At 39.6% G+C, this 20,408-nt stretch overlaps 1 protein-coding gene across 2 annotated transcripts in view; it reads left to right on the forward strand.

The window, feature by feature from the left end:
- The first annotated feature begins 2,996 nt into the window (after positions 1-2,996).
- SCAPER (S-phase cyclin A associated protein in the ER) overlaps positions 2,997-20,408 on the forward strand; it is a 460,910-nt gene continuing 443,498 nt past the window's right edge. For both annotated transcript variants that reach the window (XM_032865126.1, XM_032865127.1), the window contains exons 1-2: positions 2,997-3,074; positions 18,819-18,885. In XM_032865126.1, the coding sequence (XP_032721017.1) occupies positions 18,880-18,885 (6 nt within the window). In that variant the 5' untranslated portion in view covers positions 2,997-3,074; positions 18,819-18,879. The remainder of the gene's footprint in view (positions 3,075-18,818; positions 18,886-20,408) is intronic.

The following is a 20,408-nucleotide window of genomic DNA, read 5'->3' on the forward strand; positions in this document are numbered from 1 at the left end:
GGGAGGGAAAGAGAGAGGAAGAAGTGAATTTCAAGGTCTCAAGGTTTTTTTTTTTTTTTGTCTGGAACATAGAGTGGTTGAGGAAATGACCTGGAAATGAGGCCTGATTCGGGCCTTGTGGGCCATGTCAAGGAGCCTGGAGAGACAGTAAAGCAAGTCATGCAGCACATGGGACAAGTAGTACAGGCTAGGCTATGGTGCAATAACAAATGTTCCTAGCATCTGAGTGGCTTATGAAAACAAATGTTCTATGTCTATTGGGGAATCATGCAATTTCATAATCTGGTTTTGTTCCATGTCACCTTCACTTTGGAACCCAAGTTGATGGAACAACTTTTCTCTGAAATAGATTGCTGCCAGACAGAAAAGAGCTTTGGTAAACCCACAAGCTGGCTCTTTAAATTTCTGCTTGGAATTGAACCTTTTGCTCATATTTTATTGGCCATAGCAAGTCACATGGTCAAGTCTGCCATCATTGGACCTGAGGAAGTGGCATTTTATGGAAGGGCACCAGAATATTTGGCAGAACAATAATAGAAACAGATTTTGTGGCGAAAGTTAATGAGTGGTAACCCAATTTAAAAATGGGCAAAGTATGTGAAGAGATGTTTCTCCAGAGACATACACAAATGGTCAATAAGCACACGAATAGCTGTTGAACAACATTAGTTATTAGGAAAAATATAAATCACAACCATACTTGATATCCACAAGGATGGCTGTAATCCTAAAGACAGACAATACAAAGGCTGGAAAAGATGTGGAGAAATTAGAACAATTATTAACTTCTTTTTCTTTTTTTAAAAGATTTTATTCATTTATTTGACAGGCAGAGATCACAAGTAGGCAGAGAGGCAGGCAGAGAGAGAGAGAGAGAGAGAGAGGAAGCAGGCTCCCTGCTGAGCAAAGAGCCTGATGCGGGGCTCGATCCCAGGACTCTGGGATCATGACCTGAGCCGAAGGCAGAAGCTTTAACCCACTGAGCCACCCAGGTGCCCTGTGAACCATTATTTACTTCTAGCAAGAATGTAAAATGGTACAGCTGGTTTTGTAAATAGTCTGGCAGTTTTTCAAAAAGTTAATCGCAGCTACCCTATCACCCAGCAATTCCACTACTAGGTATATACCCAAGAGAAATGAAACCATATGTCCACTCAAAAACTCATACACAAATGTTCATAGCAACATTATTCATAACAAGGAAAAAGTGGAGATAACCTAAATGTCCTTCAGGTGATGAATGCGTAAATCCAATGTGGTATGTCCATAAATTGAAATATTATTTGACCACATGCTACAGGGTGGTTATACCTTGAAAACATTATGCTGAGTGAAAGGGGTCAGTCACAAAATATTGCATGATTCCCTTTACATGAAATGTCCAGAATAAGGAATTGAAGGAAAATGGGCCACTACTAAGGAGTATGAGGTTTCTTTTTGGGAAGATGAAAATAGATTAAAACTAAACACTAAAATAGATTATAGCGACGGTTGCATAATTCTGCAAATGTATTAAAAACCACTGAATAAGTGTGTGAATTGGTATGTATTCACAAGGCTGTTTTACATCTTATATAAGGAAGATAATGGATGGTTTTTATTTTTGTCTTGTTGGTTTTGAGAGGGTCACGTGGAGGCAACCAGGTACTTAACCATGTGGATCTGGAGCTCAGGAGCAAATATCAGGCCTGGAGGTATATACTGGGAAATATATAGCACAAAAATGCTAACTGAGATTATGGGAAAAGCAATCACCCAGAAAAAGTGTGTCCAGTGGGAAAAGAGAAGGCTTGCACCTATCCCTGAGTGATACCAACACTTAAGAGATGGAAGAAAGGAGACTTCAAAAGAGATGAAGAAGGGGTAGTTAGAAATGGAAAAGTGAGATCAAGAGAGTAAAGACGAAAGGCAAGGAAAGAGTGTTTCCAGAAGTTAGGAGTGTCAACTAATGCAGAGAAATTAAGTTAGGTCATGATGAATATGTTCATAGCACCTGCAGTTAGGAGATCCCTAGTGACTTTGGAAAGAATGGTTTCCATACCGCGGTAGGGCAGTAACACGAGTTACTGTACATGAGTTGTAGTTGAGGAAGTAGAGACATTGTTTGGATGACTGGAGAAGTATAGCGCGAACAGGCAGATCTGCAAAGAGGAGGAAAAAAACAGGTTGAAGTGGAGTTTGGTGGGTTGGGTAGGAGATTTCAAGATCAGAGAGGTTATTTAAATACCATGGGAATTAAAGGAGAGGAGAAAAGGAATAGTTGAAAAGAGAAATAAAGCCCCAACCATCTTTTATAAAATTGCATTATGTTCCCTGATCCATCTTCCTTATCCTACCGTAAGCTTATAGTCTTAATTGTGAGGTAGATTCAACTGGATTCCATGACTTCTGGATATTGTGGGTAGCAAGGGATAGGGAAAGGTTGAGTCTGAGCTTCCCGGGTGGATGAAAAGTGATGTGGAATATTCATTTGACAATTATGGTCTGCCTCGAGTCTCTTTTCTGTTTGTTCAGAACTGTGATTTAAACACCGTTCGTGTGTTTACTTTGTTTTTGAGGTAGAGAAAACGCACTTGTTGGGTCTTTGTACTCTGAGCCTTTCACGGCTGGCATACAAGAAGGGACGAATAAAGCTTCACGGCGGAGGGTAAGCTGTGCTCAAAGCCTTTTCACAAGTACAGATTTTTGTGGGGCGGCCCTCTAGGTCGTCAATCTCTGGGACTAACTGGTGGTGAGACGGGCGGAGGAATGGGACTGAATCCAAGATTGTGGCTAAAAGCAACGATGCGAGTGCAGCCCACGGAGGGGAAGATATCCCGGGAAGCAGCGGCGCCGCGACAAGGAAATCTAACAACCGCCCAGTCTCCCGCCTGCCGGACCGACGGCGCAAACCCGGCTGCGCCTGCGCGCGGGCGGCCGAGGCGAGAGGCGCGGAGCCTCGCGGCCAAGGCTGGGAGTCACGTGGTACACCGGGCAGCCGCCCCGCCCCGCCCCTCCGCTGCTGCCCCTCCCCGCCCCGCCCCTTTCCCGGCGGGACGCTCGGAGCCGCCCCGAACTGCGCAGGGAGGCCGGGGGTGAGTGTCCGCGAGGGGCGCGCGAAGCGCAGACCGGGGAAGGCCTGGGCTGGGGCGCTGGTCGGCGGAATGCGTTGCGGGGTCCAAGGGACAAAATGGCGGCGGGTACACCCCTTCACCCTTTTCCCTTACCTGGGAGTGCGGGCGAGAGGGGCAGCGATCAGTGCTGGGGGAGGGGAGCCGCGGCTGCCAAGGAGGGCCGGGGGTTCCCCTCAGTAGGCCTGGGGGGCGACGGTGGGCAGGCTCTCGGCCTGCCCAGTGGGTTCAGCTGGGGTGTGAGGGACGTGGGACCCTGTGCACCCCACGGGCCGGGGGGTGGGCAGGGGACTGCTCACCCCTTCATGGGGTGCGCGGCCGCGCGCTTGTCGAGGCTTCTGGAATGTCCAAACTGCAAGGGGCTCCGGGAGGAGACTCCCAGAGGCCCTTTATCTGACAGGTGATCGCCATCATCATCTCATTCTCCGCAGGGTTTACCACGCTTTCCCTGCTCGATGATTTGGGTCTTAGTTCTGCCAGGGAGGCAGGGCGGGAATGGGCTCTCCGTCTTACAAATGCATAAACTGGGGCCTAGAGGGGTGAAGAGTTGAACCAGTGCCTCGCACCTGGGAGTAATAGGACCCAGCCTTCTACCTCTGTTAGTGCTCCTTTCCTACCACTCCATTCGCGCCTACCTCCCCCCACCCCACCCCACCGCCCGCCAGTGAGTGAGGGATTTTTAGAAAGCGGACAGAAAACTGATTCTCTGAGCACCTGCTGCTGTCAAGTGGCTCTCCCTGAGATGGGGCTGCCTGCCTGAGAGCGGCTTCCTGTTGCTGGTGGACTGTATCCCTCATTCTGTTTGTGCCAAGATATTTTCCATGAACATAGCTATTCATTATAGTCATCTTGACGAACAGATAGCAGTTATTTGTATGTATTATAATTCGTTGCAGTTTACACATTGATTTCACCAACATTAACTATTTCATTCTCATAAGAATGGGGAAACTGAGGTTCAGAGACATTACGACTTGCCCCAGGGTCACCCGCTGGTAAATGGTTGATCTGGGATGATGCTTTCAGACCTAGGGTTGGTAATCCGACCATTATCCCGCTCTGATTTATATTGGTGTTCCGGCCCTTGTATTTTTTCCTAACTATGACTTTTCCTCAAAATGTGTTGGATGCAGATTGATTTATGCCACATATGGAAATGATCTGAATAATATTCACTAAGGAATTAATATTTTATTTTATTTTTAGTTCGAGATTTTCTTTAAATTCAAGTTAGTTCACATATAGTGTAGTATTAGTTTCAGGGGTAGAATTTAGTAATCCATCAGTTTCATATAACACCCCGTGCTCATTACATCAAGTGTTCTCCTAGTGCCCATCACCCAGTTTCCCCATCCCTCCACCCACCCACCCTCCAGTAACCCTCAGTTTCTTCCTTATATTAAAGAATCTTTTATGGTTTGCCTTCCTCTCTATCTTATTTTGTTTTTCCTTCCCTTCCCCTATGTTCATCTGTTTTGCTTCTTAAATCCCACATATGAGTGAAATCATACGGTATTTGTATTTCTTGGACTGATTTATTTTGCTTAGTGTAATACACTTCAGTTCCATCCATGTCGTTGCAAATGGCAAGATTTCATTTTTAAGGAATTAATAGTTTAATTACTCAGAGTCCATTTTTAATATTATTTGGAAAGTTTCTTTGTGGGAGGACGTGTGATAATGATGGTATTGAAGGCAAATTGATGAGAGTTTGAATCCGAGCCTCACTCACTACTTGTCCTTTGGAAGATTACTAAATTTTTCTGAGTCTTGATTTCCTCATCTGTAAAATAGAGATAATATCGTTCACCTGATATGTTTGTTGATAGCAGGTAAATGAGGTGTCTGTGAAGGATTAAGAACTGCTCCTCCCCCATAGTCTGCTCTCAACAAATGCTTGCTTTTTCTTTCTCCCCTCTCCCCTGTGCTGTACTTTTTTATTCTCTATAGTTAACCACTTTTGGTCAGTCTGCCTGGTGGATTATGTGGAAGCATAATCAATGTTACTATATAAATGGATTTATAAATTATTTTGGTGACTAGGGTTCAAAGGATTAGTGTTTTAAACAGGCTTTAAAAATGTCCTTAGGGCTTCATAGATACTTAATAATCATTAAAAGTTTGATTTGATATTAATGTTATTAATACCTTCACTTAACCACTTTCAGGAATGTTTTAAAGATAAGATGGAAGGGGCTTGAGATTCTGTCTTAAAGGAGAAAAAAAATTATTTGGGTATCACATGTGAACATTCTTTAAACGTTTAGAAAGTTGTGGTGGTATTTAGTGGGAAGTTAAACAGAATTCTCTCTATTGGTGCAATCTGATATCCATTGTGAAATTGGCATTTCTGAAATTGTAGAAGTGATAACTAAATGGCTTGAATAACTCAGTAATTAATAAATATCTGTTTATAGTTTTGTGCTTGGATGATAACCTTTTTCACAAATACGTTTGGCTTTGACAGTACATCTTATGGGGTATAAACAGCAAAAAGACCTGCAGTTCACCGGTGGAGCCACCTTAAAAAATTATTAAGAGGAGATGATATATAGAAAGACTTTATTTACTCTGGACATGGAACTAAAGATTTCATGAAGTTTTGCTAAAATAATGACTACATTTTATTTTAATTTATTTATTTAAAAGATTTTTATTTATTTGAGAGAGAGAGAATGAGAGGAGAGAGAGCATGAGAAGGGGAGAGTCAGAGGGAGAAGCAGACTCCCGGCTGAGCAGAGAGCCTAAAGTGGGACTCGATCCCAGGACTCCAGGATCATGACCTGAGCTGAAGGCAGTCGCCTAACAGACTAGCCACCCAGGTGCCCTAATGACTACTTTTAAATAATTTCTTAAAGTAGTAAGTGATGTAGGAAAGACATTAGGGTTCAAAGCCAACAGCCAAGAAAGAATTCTTGAGATGTCTTTGGGGACAAAAATTTGGTTTTAGTAAAGTGTGGGACAGGACCCATGGGCAGAAAGAGCTGCACTGGGGTCATGAGGAGTGGCCCATTATATACTTTAAAGCTGGGGGTCGGGGTTAGGGATAGTGCAAGTCTCTAAGGAATTTTGGAAGCAAGTTTTCCAGGACCTTGAGGGGGCTAGCTATTGTTGGGAAAAAGTCCTTTATTATTGTTTAGTAAAACCCTAGTAGTGAGACCCTTCAGATGTATATTGGTGGGTCATATGCTTGGGAGATGATTGCCAACGTGTATCTTGAGGAGTTGAGATAAAGGAAGTTTCCAAAGAAATTTCTATATATTAAAGTAGACTTACAGGAACCTGGAGGGTCGGGTTAAGATTGCTTTTTGCCTTAGCAAAGTAGTAACATCAAGGCAGCCGAGTCACTAGAGGAATGTCACTCTGCCTGTTTTAAGGACTTGTCAATGGGCTATAGGTAGTAAGGAAATTTAATTTTTCTTTTGCCTTTCCCCCCCCGCATCGATAAGTTCATTATATAATTTGAAAACATGGATTAGAATAGTAGAATTAATTGCTATGTATCAGTCTCTCTATTCAGTAATTATGTACACATGGACAGTCTTATCTTATAAAAGCTAACACCCCTTCATTGTTTTGAAGCAAATCTCAGACATATTTGATTTTTAAAGATTTCAGTTTGTGTTAGGCTTGTTTAATATAGTACTGCAAAAGAAAAGTAGTTTGGTGTTTTCAAAGAGGCATGCCAGGTTCATGGGAGAAGATAAATGCCTCCTGGTTGATTTATTCATGGTAGTATATATGGGAGTGTGAAAATTGAAAAATTCATTAAACAGTTTGGAATTATAAAATGTCTGTGGTGTTCTTCAGAGTACTTATTTTACCATAATACATTTATTTTCCACTCAGCAAAGATGTGAACAATTACTGATAGTTTTTGAGATAGTTTTTGACAATTGTTTAAGTACCAGACTCAGGGAAATATTCACATTTTCTTCAATTTCAGAAAATGCCAGAACATTGAGTGATAGATTTTGTGAACATTGGATTTTGCCAACTCCAGTTTTTCTAGAATTTACTGGCAAACATGAGAACAATTCATAGATGTACTATCCTGGCTTCTGTTAGATGGGCCTGAATTTTTTAGAGTTACTAGCAGGCTTCTACTATTTTGGGCCTGCCATTTACTTTTTGCCTTTTCAGGACCCGTGTACCTAAACTCAGGTAAAGAAGAGAGGCAGGCCTTTCCTGGCATTGGAACCAATCTGCCCATTGCCAAATGTAGCACTCTCAGGTGTCTCCACAGACTTTATGGGACTGTAGGGCAGGCTAGGACAAGTGAGACTTCAGTTTATCACTGGCCCCAGATTGTTCCGAAATCTCTGGCCTGGTCAATCCTAGTGTCTGTTCCCTGTTTACTGACTTGTTTTGTTGTTGTTGTTGTTATGTGCTCTATTTTCTGTTTTCCCATTGTTTTGCTGTAGCCTAGAGTTTCTTCTTAAAATTAATTTATTTGAATAGCACTGCCAATATTTGCCATATCCATCTTTTACATTAACTGTTTATGGTAGTATTATAAATTTTCTTTTAAAATATAAGTAAACGTTTTATTTAGAGAAAAATATTTTATAAATAATAATATAGGTGGTAGTTATGGCAAATATGAAAGTAATAACTGAATGCTTAAAATTTTGGAAGTTCTGGATTAGGTATTAAGTTTTTTTTTGAATAGCTTTATTGAGATATATTTCACATACCATAAAATTCAGCCACTAACTTGTATACTTCAGTGGTTTTTAGTGTATTCACAGATTTGCATAACCATCACCACAATTAACTTTAGAACATTTTCAAAACCCCTATATAAAACCTCGTAACAGCCATTCCCCGTTCCTGACCTCCCTTGCTTCTCCATCCTATTTCCTTCACCAGCCCTAGGCAACCACTCATCTACTTTTTCTTTTCTCTGTGGATTTGCCTATTCTGGCATTTCATATTAATAGAATCACATAATATGTGGTCTTTTGTGCCTGGCTTCTTCATTTAGCATAGTGTTTTCCGTATTCAACTTGTAGCATGTATCAGTACTACCTTTTCAATACTTTTAATTTTTTAGGGCAGTTTTAGGGTCACAGAGAAATGGAGAAGAAAGTACATATCCTCCCTGCCTCCACTTATGCATAGCTCCCCCCGCCCTTTTTTAAAGAGTTTATTATTTGACAGATCACACGTAGGCAGAAAGGCAGGCAGAGAGAGACAGGGGGGAAGCAGGCTCCCCGCCAAGGAGAGAGCCCGATATGGGGCCTGATCCCAGAACCCTGAGATCATGACCTGAGCCGAAGGCAGAGGCTTAACCCACTGAGGCACTGAGGTGCCCCCATAGCTTTCCCTTTTATCAACATCCCCCACCAGAGTGGTACATTTGTTAAAATTGATTTAACTTACATTGACAAGCCCCTATCACACCAAAGTCTGTAGTTAACATTTGTATTTACTCTTGGTGTTATATTTATGGGTTTGGACAAATGTGTAATGACATGTATTGTGTCCACCATTATAGTATCATAAAGAATACTTGCACTGCCCTGAAAATTCTTTGTGTTCTATTTATCCCTCCTTCTTCGTAACCACTAAAACACTTGATCTTTTCCCTGTCTCCATAGTTTTGACTTTTTCAGAAACTTCATGTCTTTTATGTCTGAATGATATTTTATTGTGTGGATATGCCATATTCTATTTATCCATTAGTTGATGGACATTTGGATTGTTTTACTTTTTGAATATTATGAATAGTGCTGCTATAAACATTTGTAAGTTTTTCTGTGGACATGTTTTCATTTCTCTTGGGTATATACTTAGGAATGGAATTGCTGGGTCATATAGTAACTCTGTTTAAGTTTTTGAGGAACTGCCAGACTATTTACAAAACCAGCTACAGCATATTACATTCCCCAAAAGCTGTGTATGTTGCCTCTAGTTTTTCCACATCCCCTCCGATACTTGTTATTGTTTGTCTTTTGGATTATAGCCATCCTAATGGGTGTGAAGGGGTATCTTACTGTGGTTGTGCTTTGTATATCTGTAATGACTAATGATGTTCAACATCTTCTCATGTTCTTACTAGCTATTTGTATATCTATTTTGGAAAAATGAGGACATAGCCTTTTTAACCTCTTCATCTTTATAGATGAGAATACTGATACTCAAAGAGATTAAATGACTTCTCAAAGTCACATAGCCAGTGATTTGGTTGATTCCAATGTCTTATATACTGTCTGCTCTATTTCATGCTTTAAGTAAAGAATACAGCTGAAATGGTCTGGAAATTCAGATGTAGAAGATCTCTGTCAGCTGGGGATGTCAGAATAGGCTTTTTGAAGATGACTTTTGAGTTGATCTGAAACAATTGGAAGGCTTTGGATATGTAGAAGGGTGAGAGCAAAGCAATTTGGTAAGCAAGTATTCTTTATAATGAGCTTTATTTATTAGTAAATAAGTATTTAATGCTTAGTCAGTGCCAGGCACTGTTTTAGGTCTTGAAACTATAGCAGTATCAAAACCAACAAACACCATGAAGCTTATGGTCTTGTAAGGAGAGATGGACAGTATACCAATTAAGTAAATAATGTGATAAATGCTCTAGAGAAGTGGGATAGGGAGTGTCAAGGGTGGGAATCAGGATAAATAGGTTGATATTTTATTTAAAGATTTTATTTTACCTTTTTTTTTTGACATTTTACAAATAAAGCTTTATTTTTCCCAAATAATAAGAAGTCCAGAGGAAGTACTTTCTGTCAGACATTCTGCTTTTTAATAATACTATTGGAGACCAAGCCTCTTTCTGTCTTTTTAAGTCTTTTCTCTTTATCATTCTGAGCATATTAGTTTTGAGCCTCTTACAGATCATCTCTGTTATTACCATTGCTTCAGAAAACAATTCCTCTTTTTTTTTTAAAATTTTAATTAATATATGATGTATTATTAGGCCTGGGGATACAGGTCTGGGAATCGCCAGGTTTACACACTTCATAGCACTCACCATAGCACAAACCCTCCCTAATGTCCATAAACCAACCACCTTCTCCCTACCCCCCTCCCCCTGGCAACCCTCAGTTTGTTTTGTGAGATTAAGAGTCTCTTATGGTTTGTCTCCTTCCCGATCCCATCTTGTTTCATTTTTTCCTTCCTTACCCGCCAGACCCCCCACTTTGCCACTCAACTTCCTCATATCAGGGAGATCATGTGATAGTTGTCTTTCTCTGATTGACTTATTTTGCTCAGCATAATACCCTCTAGTTCCAACCACATCATCGCAAAAGGCAAGATTTCATTTCTTTTGATGGCTGCTTAGTATTCCACTGTATATGTATACCACATCTTCTTTATTCATTCATCTGTTGATGGACATCTAGGTTCCTTTCATAGTTTGGCTATTGTGGACATTGCTGCTATAAATATTCGTGTGTACCTTCCCCTTTGGGTCCCTACATTTCTATCTTCAGGGTAAATACCCAGTAGTGCAGTTGTTGGGTTGTAGGATAGCTCTGTTGTCAACTTTTTGAGGAACCTCCATACTGTTTTCCAGAGTGGCTGCACCAGCTTACATGCCCAACAACAGTGTAGGAGGGTTCTCCTTTCTCCACATCCTCGCCAGCATCTCTCCTTTCCTGACTTGTTAATTTTAGTCATTCTGACTGGTGTGAGGTGGTATCTCATTGTGGTTTTGATTTGTATTTCCCTGATACCAAGTGATATGGAGCACTTTTTCATGTGTCTGTTGGCCATCTGGATGTCTTCTTTGCAGAAATATGTGTTCATGTCCTCTGCCCATTTCTTGATTGGATTATTTGTTCTTTGGGTGTTAAGTTTGATAAGTTCTTTACAGATTTTGGATACTAGCCCTTTATCTCATATGTTGTTTGCAAATATCGTTTGCAAATATGTCTTTTGGTTTTGTTGACTGTTTCTTTTGCTGTGCAAAAGCTTTTGATCTTAATGAAGTCCCAATAGTTCACTTTTGCCCTTGCTTCCCTTGCCTTTGGCGATGTTTCCAGGAAGAAGTTGCTGCGGCTGAGGTCAAAGAGGTTGCTGCCTATGTTCTCCTCAAGGATTTTGATGGATTCCTGTCTCACATTGAGGTCTTTCATCCATTTGGAAGCTATTTTTGTGTGTGGTGTAAGGAAATGGTCCAGTTTCATTTTTCTGCATGTGGCTGTCCAATTTTCCCAACACCATTTGTTGAAGAGACTGTCTTTTTTCCATTGGACATTCTTTCCTGCTTTGTCAAAGACTAGTTGACCATAGAGTTGAGGGTCTATTTCTGGACTCTGTATTCTGTTTCATTGATCTGTGTGTCTGTTTTTGTGCCAGTACCATACTGTCTTGATGACAGCTTTGTAATAGAGCTTGAAGTCTGGAATTGTAATGCCACCAACTTTGGCTTTCTTTTTCAACATTCCTCTGGCTATTCAAGGTCTTTTCTGGTTCCATATGAATTTTAGGATTATTTGTTTCATTTCTTTGAAAAAAAAATGGATGGTATTTTGATAGGGATTGCATTAAACGTGTAGATTGCTTTAGGTAGCATAAACATTTTCACAATATTTGTTCTTCCAATCCATGAGCATGGAACTTTTTTGCATTTCTTTGTGTCTTCCTCAATTTCTTTCTTGAGTACTTTATAGTTTTCTGAGTACAAATTCTTTGCCTCTTTGGTTAGGTTTATTCCTAGGTATCTTATGGTTTTGGGTGCAGTTGTAAATGGGATTGACTCCTTAATTTCTCTTTCTTCTATCTTGTTGTTGGTGTAGAGAAATGCAACTGATTTCTGTGCATTGATTTTATATCCTGACACTTTACTGAATTCCTGTATGAGTTCTAGCAGATTAGGAGTGGAGTCTTTTGGTTTTCTGCATAAAGTATTATATCAGATTAGGAGTGGAGTCTTTTGGTTTTCTGCATAAAGTATTATATCATCTGCAAAGAATGATAGTTTGACTTCTTTGCCGATTTGGATGCATTTTATTTCTTTTTGTTATCTGATTGCTGAGGCTAGGACTTCTAGTACTATGTTGAATAGCAGTGGTGATAATGGACATCCCTGCCGTGTTCCTGACCTTAGCGGAAAAGCTCTCAGTTTTTCTCCTTTGAGAATGATACTTGCTGTGGGTTTTTCCTACATGGCTTTGATGATATTGAGGTATGTACCCTCTGTCCCTACACTCTTCAAAGGTTGCTGTACTTTGTCAAATGCTTTTTCAGCATCTACTGAGAGTATTATATGGTTCTTGTTCTTTCTTTTATTAATGTATTGTATCACATTGATTGATTTGCAGATGTTGAACCAACCTTGCAGCCCTGGAATAAATCCCACTTGGTTGTGGTGAATAATCCTTTTAATGTACTGTTGGATCCTATCGGTTAGTATTTTGGTGAGAATTTTCGCATCTGTGTTCATCAAGGATATTGGTCTGTAATTCTCTTTCTTGATGGGGTCTTTGTCTGGTTTTGGGATAAAGGTAGTGCTGGCCTTTATAACATGAGTTTGGAAGTTTTATTTCCATTTCTATTTTTGGAACAGTTTCAGGAGAATAGGAATTAATTCTTTAAATGCTTGGTAGAATTCCCCTGGGAAGCCATCTGGCCCTGGGATCTTGTTTGTTGGGAGATTTTTGATGACTGCTTCAATCTCCTTACTGGTTATGGGTCTGTTCAGGTTTTCTATTAATTCCTGGTTCAGTTGTGGTAGTTTATATGTCTCTAGGAATGCATCCATTTCTTCCAGATTGTCAAATTTGCTGGTGTAGAGTTGCTCATAATATGTTCTTATAATTGTTTATATTTCTTTGGTGTTGGTTGTGATCTTTCCTCTTCCATTCATGATTTTATTTGGGTCCTTTCTCTTTTCTTTTTGATAAGCCTGGCCAGGGGTTTATCAGTCTTATTAATTCTTAAAAAAAAACAGCTCCTAGTTTCGTTGATTTGTTCTGTTGTTTTTTTTGTTTCTATTTCATTGATTTCTGCTCTGATCTTTGTGGTTTCTCTTCTCCTGCTGGGTTTAGGCTTTCTTTGCTGTTCTCCTTAAAGCGTAGGGTTAGGGTGTTTATTTGAGACCTTTCTTATTTCTTGAGAAAGGCTTGTGTCGCTCTATATTTTCTTCTCAGGACTGCCTTTGCTGTGTCCCACAGATTTTGAACAGTTGTGTTTTCATTATCATTCGTTTCCGTGAATTTTTTCTTCTTTAATTTCCTGGTTGACCCATTCATTCTTTAGTAGGATGCTCTTTAGCCTCCATGTATTTGGGTTCTTTACAAATTTCCTGTTGTGATTGAGTTCTAGCTTCAGAGCATTGTGGTCTGAAAATATGCAGGGAATGATCCCAGTCTTTTGGTACTGTTTGAGACCTGATTTGTGACCCAGGATGTGATCTGTTCTGGAGAATGTTCCATGTGCACTAGAGAAGAATGTGTATTCTATTGCTTTGGGATGGAATGTTCTGAATATATCTGTGATGTCCATCTGCTCCAGTGTGTCATTTAAGGTCTTTATTTCCTTGTTGATATTTTGCTTGGATGATCTGTCCATTTCAGTGAGGGGGGTGTTAAAGTCCCCTACTATTATTGTATTATTGTCGCTGTGTTTCATTGATTTTATTATTAATTGGTTTATGTAGTTGGCTGTTCCCATGTTAGGGGCATAGATATTCAAAATTGTTAGATCTTCTTTTTGGACAGACCCTTTGAGTATGATATAGTGCCCTTCCTCATCTCTTATTATAGTTTTTGGCTTAAAATCTAATTGATCTGATGTAAGGATTACCCCCCTGCCTCAAGCTTTCTTTTGATGTCCATTAGCATGGTAAATTGCTTTCCACCCCCTCACTTTAAATCTGGAGGTGTCTTTGGGTCTAAAATGAGTTTCTTGCAGACAACAGGTTGATGGGTCTTGTTTTTTTATCCATTCTGATACCCTGTGTCTTTTGACTGGGGCATTTAGTCCATTTACATTCAGGGTAACTACTGAAAAATATAAATTTAGTGCCATTGTATTGCCTGTAAGGTGACTGTTACTGTATATTGTCTCTGTTCCTTTCTGGTCTACTACTTTTAGGCTCTCTCTTTGCTTAGAGGACCTCTTTCAATATTTCCTATAGAGCTGGTTTGGTGTTTACAAACTCTTTTAGTTTTTGTTTGTCCTGGAAGCTTTTTATCTCTCCTATTTTCAATGTTAACCTAGCTGGATATAGTATTCTCCGCTGCATGTTTTTCTCGTTTAGTGCTCTGAATATATCATGCCAGTTCTTTCTGGCCTGCCAGGTCTCTGTGGATAAGTCTGCTGCCAATCTAATATATTTACTATTGTATGTTACAGACTTCTTGTCCCAGGCTGCTTTCAGGATTTTCTCTTTGTCACTAAGACTTGTAAGTTTGACTATTAGAAGACAGGGCGTGGACCTATTCTTATTTATTTTGAGGGGGATTCTTTGCACCTCCTGGATTTTGAAGCTTGTTCCCTTTGCCATATTAGGGAGATTCTCGACAATAATTCGCTCCAATATACCATCTGCCCCCCTCTCTCTTTCTTCTTCTAGAATCCCAATTATTCTAATATTTCATTTTACAGTATCACTTACCTCTTTAGTTCTCCCCTTGTGGTCCAGTAGTTGTTTGCCTCTCTCTTGCTCAGCTTCTTTATTCTCCACCATTTGGTCTTCTATATCATTAATTATCTCTTCTGACTCATATATCCTAGCAGTAAGAGCCTCCATTTTTGGTTGCACCTCATTAATAGCTTTTTAAATTCAGCTTGGCTGGATTTTAGTTCTTTTATTTCCCCAGAAAGGGCTTTTGTTTCTCTGGACAGGTTTTCTTTAATATCTTCCATGCCTCTTTTGAGCCCAGCTAGCATCATTCTGAACTCTAGATCTGACATATTACCAATGTCCGTATTAATTAGGTCCCTAGCATTCGCTACTGCCTTTTGTTCTTCTTTTTGTGTTGAGTTTTTCTGTCTTGTCATTTTATCCAGATAAGAATATATGAACAAGAGAATAAAATACTAAAAGGGTGGCAAAGGCCCCAGAAAAAATGTGCAGTAACCAAATCAGAAGAGACCCCAAATCATGGGGAGAAGAAAGGGGATAAAAAGAAGTTTAAAAAGAAAATGAAAAAGGTATATATATATATATTAGATCAGTGAATAGAACAGAGCCACCCGCTTGATTTTGGGAGTATTTTGGTCTTTTAGAAGAAACTACCTCCCAAAATTTTAAAGAAAGAAACACACACACACACACACACACACACACACAAATAAGGGTAAACACGATGAAGGGATGGAGTATGACTGTAAAGATAAAAATTTTTAAAAATTTCTAAAAAGGAATTGATAAGGTAAGTTGGTTGGGACGAGAAAGAAAAAGAAAGTGGAGAAAATTTGCTCAGGCTGGAGACTAGAACAAACCCTGTGCTAGATTTAGGGTATATTTTGATCTATTAGAAGAAGTTGTGTCCCAAAAATTTTTAGAAAAATAAACCCTATGTGTATACAAAAGATAAAGTTAAATTCAATGAATGATAAAATATGACTATAATAATAAAGGTTCAAAAGATTTTTTTTAAGAAAGGTATTGTTAAGATAAGATAGTTAAAAAATGTTAAAAGAGGAAAAAGTAAAAGCTAAAAAAAATTAGAATAAGAAAAAAATAAAATAAAAAAAATTTAATTAACTTTGCAATACTAAAGAATCATGGGGAGAAAGCCATGAATTCCATGCTTTGCTTTCCCCTCCTCTGGAATTCTGCTGTTCTTCTTGATCAGTGAGTTTGGTCTTGGCTGGATTTCTTGTTGATCTTCTGGGGAGGGGCCTGTTGTAGTGATTTTCAAGTGTTTTTGCCTGAGGTGGAATTGCACTGCCCTTGCCAGGGGCTGGGCTAAGTAATCTGCTCGGTTTGCTCTCGGGAACTTTTGTTCCCTTGAACGCTTTCTGTAGAGCTCTGGAGGATGGGAAGGAAAATGGCGGCCTCCCAATCTCTGGCCCAGAGGAGCGAAGAGCTCAGGGCCCCTCTCCTCAGTGCACCCTTGGAGAAAAGCACTCAATCACTCCCGTCTCCCTGGTCTCCGGCTGTGCTCCCAGCTCAATCGGCCTGTGACCGAGTGTTTCTGTCTCTGGCACACAGCCCCATTTGGAGTCTCCAAACCCAGCAGATTCCTGTCGCTCTGCTCTTCCAGTGAGTCTCTCCGGGTCTGCCACTCGTGGGGTCCCTGCTCAAAGAGGGTTCTGCATTGTGCTGCAGATCACAGTTTAAGGTAACCCTAAGCTGAGAGCTCACTCCTTGGTTCCATTTCTGTAGCCGGCTTCCCTGCTCTAATACCTGTGAGCTCTGCTACCCTCAGACACCCCTGATCCTTCTGTGATCCCGCGGGACCTGAGACCACGCTGTCCCTGCGAGGGCTTCACCCCCACTTAGCCTTTGGAGTGATGCCCCTCAGTGGAGCAGACTTCTAAAAAAAAAGACTTCTGATTTTGTGGTCCGTTGTTCCACTGCTTGACTGGAGCTGGCTCCTCACCCTCCAGTCTATCTTCCTGATGCTTCTGATTCACTTCTCTGCAGGTCCTACCTTTCAGAAAGTGGTCGATTTTCTTTTTCTAGAATTGCTGTTCTCCTTCTCTTTGATCTCCTGTTGGATTTGTAGGTGTTTGGGACAGTTTGATAACTATCTAGCTGAAATCCTGCTACCTGATGTCATCTCAGCTTGCTACTCCTCTGCCGTCTTGACTCCTCCCCCCATTTTACCTTTTTAAAGTAATCTTTACACCCAACGTGGGGTTCAAACTCAACAACCCTGAGATCAAGAGTTGCATGCTCTGCTGACTGAGCCAGCCAGGCACCCTTGAATGGGTTGCAATAATAGAGTGTTTGAGAAGGCCTCACTGAGGAAGTGACATGTGAGCGAAGGGAGTAAATCTTGAGTGTTGCAAATAAGTATCCAATAAGCATAAAGCCCTGAGGCAGGTGTGTGTCTGGCATTTTGGGGAACATAAAGAAGCCAGTGTGGCTGGAGTAGAATGAACACCAAAGAGGAGAGGAGTTGAGGTGTGGTTAGAGTGGTATGAGTATGGTAGGCTACTGTCAGGATTTGGCTTTTACTCCGAGATGGAGAGGAATTAGAGAGTTGTGAACAGAGACACTGCATGTAAAAACAGAGCAGTTAATTGAGATATAGTTCATACACAATACAATTTCGCCATTAAAAATTTTTTTAGATTTATTTATTTATTCATTTGACAGAGAGAGGGAGGTAGGGGGAGAGAGAGAGAGCACACAAGAGCACAAGTAGGGGGAGCTGGAGAGGGAGAGGGAGAAGCAGGCTCCCCGCTGAGCAGGGAGCCCGACATGGGACTCAATTCAAGATCATGACTTGTGCCCAAGGCAGACACTTAGCTGACTGAGCCACCCAGGTGCCTGCAATTCAGGCATTTAAAAAAAGTTTTTTTAGCATATTTACAGAGTTGTGCAACCATCACCATACTGAATTTTAGAACATTTCATCATCCCCAAAAGAATCTCTATCCTCATTAGCAGTCATTCCCTTTTTTCTCCAACTCCCTAACCCTAGACAGCCAATAATCTATTTTCTGACTCTATGGATTTGCCTATTCTGGGCATTACCTATAAATTATATAATATACTGTCTTTTGTGACTGGCTTCTTTCACTTAGCATAATCTTTTTTTTTTTTTTTTTAGCATAATGTTTTTAAGGTGCCTCCATGTTGTATCATGTATAAGTACCTTATTCCTTTTTATGGCCCAATATTAATCCATTGTATGGATATACCAGATTTTAATTATCCATCATTTGATGGACATTTGGGTTGTTTCCACTTTTGGCCATTATGTATAATGCTGCTATGAATACTTGGGTATAAGTTTTTATGTAGACATTTGTTTTCATTTGAGGTACTGCATTTTAAAAGGATTAAATTCACTTAGCAATGGAAATTCACTAGGCTCTCATCCTAGAAGCACCTAGGTTCTAACTGCTGCTTTTCTTCATTCATTATAGGGTCAGGACATTCTTTATAGCAGTATCTCTGGCGCTTTGTGTTCTATCTAGGTTTCTGCTTTGGGTTTCTTTGAGTAAAGGTTTGGCTACCTTATGTTGATATCCTGAAAAGTAAGATCTGTTCTATGTGGAGGCTTTTGTAATAGTAATTAAAATATTCTGATAAAATCTCAGTTTTCGAAAGTTCCTAGAAAGAGGTTATAATGTTTTGTATACTAGTAGTCATTCATTAGTGGGTCTTAAATCAATTTAATGAAAGCAGCATTTGAAAAACAGAAAGATATATCAGCATGCATCTCACACAATAGGGATAAAGATTACTTTATGAAACTTGTTTCAATTAAGCACGTATTTGTGAAGGATATACTGTATGTGTGTTGTGTGCACTATATAGATGGTAGTAAAAAAAATTCCGCATTGAGATCTCACAGACTATTCATGTAATTAACAGTGATTTTCTTCTATTTAACTTAAAAAATTTTGGGAGAGAGAGCATTAAGGTATTATTCAGTATAGAATATTTAAAATTTGCTATATTATATCCAAATAGGCAGTATAAAGGAGCAATTTTTTGTTGTTGTTGTTGTTTAATATGATGACAAACTTGTGGTGATGAGACTTGATCTTTTTTAAGTATAAACATTTTTGACAATGTTATGACTGAGAGTATATATATATACATATATATATATTTTATTGTAGGAGTCACACCTCAGGGGTTTATGTGCTAAATGAACTTCTTGGCATACAAGGGAATTAAAGAATGATGGTAAGTAATCGATCTACCTTAAACACTAACCTTAGTTTTTTTTGTCCTCCTTTCCTTACATCTCTTTTTCATTTAGTATCTTTGCAGCATACCATATAGCATCAGAGATCTTCATTTTCTTTTACTGCTTCATAGTATTTCCTATTGATTTGTCTTCTTTTTAAACAACTCTAATGGGCAAAGTGTAGTAAAGCACTGCTAGTCTGCCAACCGTGACTTTAAGGAAGGTGGCCAAAAACCCAAGAGTAATTTAAAAATGCCTGTGATCATCCATAACAGATAATTCATACAGTGAAAGTCTATTCACTGTGCTTGTAGAATTCTTGAACTTCCTATTCAGAACCATAGTAGTAACATTCCTGTAATTCTAACAAGTAAGAATTGAAAGCTGATACCTGGATCAGAAGAGAAAATAATTGAAAATTAAGCTTTTGTGTTTTGCCCAATCATCAGGAAGTAAAGAACTTAAAAGGTCTAAAAAGCACTTTGGTCTGGGCCCATTTATCTTACAGGTACCATCCTCTGTACTTCTACAGCTCCTGAGGCATATTATAATATCATAAAAAGTTGTTCATAGTGATAACCCAGAAGTACCAAGAAAAGAGGAAGTTCCTTTAGTAGCTTCCACTTAAAAGTCAGAGACGTATGATTCAGAGATTTTATCCAAAATGGTAAAATGGAAAAAATTTGTGCTTAGCAGGGCAAACTTTAGTTATGGATTTATGTTGAATACCTCATTTCCCAATGATGTTGTTCATTTATTCATGATATACTTTAGTCATTCATGATTTCTTTGTCATGCCAATTATTCATTGTTCATGGGGGAAGACAGATGGTAAATATGTAATCAAATGATTTAAAATGTAATTGTGAGTTGTACTGCAAAAGAGTACAGATTGGTTTGAGCATATAAAAGTGGTCCTGGCTAAGTCTGGGGTTTAAAAGACTTCATTTTGAGAGAGTTACTTTTTAAATTGAGACTTGAAAGACCAGTAGGTTTTAGTTGGGCTAGAAGGAACACTATGTTAGTGTGCTTTCAGTAGCATGTGCTCAACAGTGTCACCAAGGATTTGATTGCTTTTCTTCCCTTGTTTCAGCCATCTGTTTTGTTGCCATTATGTTCAGTTTCTCTTTGTGATCCCTAATTGGTTAGAGTCAGACTTTTTTTTTAAATAGGCTCCATACCCAGTGAGGAGCCCAACACGGGGTTTGAACTCACGACCTGAGATCAAGCCCTGAGCTGAGATCAAGAGTTGGCTAACTGAGCCACCCAGGTGCCTGGAGAGTTGGATTTTGTATTTTTTGGCAGAGTATCACATGATTGGTGATGGTCAGTTTGCTCTGTTTTAGGTCATGTTATCTTTGATCACTTGGTTAATATAGAGTTTTGGTTTTTCTGTTTAAAGTTTGTGTTTTCTCTTTTGAAATTAATAAGTAGTTTGTTGAGAGAGACTTTGAGGTTGTGTATGTACGCGGTACCTCATCAAACATTCACCTGCTAGTTTTAGCACTCATTGATGGTA

Source organism: Lontra canadensis, unplaced genomic scaffold (assembly GCF_010015895.1).
Source record: "Lontra canadensis isolate GAN:19392208 unplaced genomic scaffold, GSC_riverotter_1.0 scaffold28, whole genome shotgun sequence".
In the NCBI taxonomy this organism is placed as follows: domain Eukaryota; kingdom Metazoa; phylum Chordata; class Mammalia; order Carnivora; family Mustelidae; genus Lontra; species Lontra canadensis.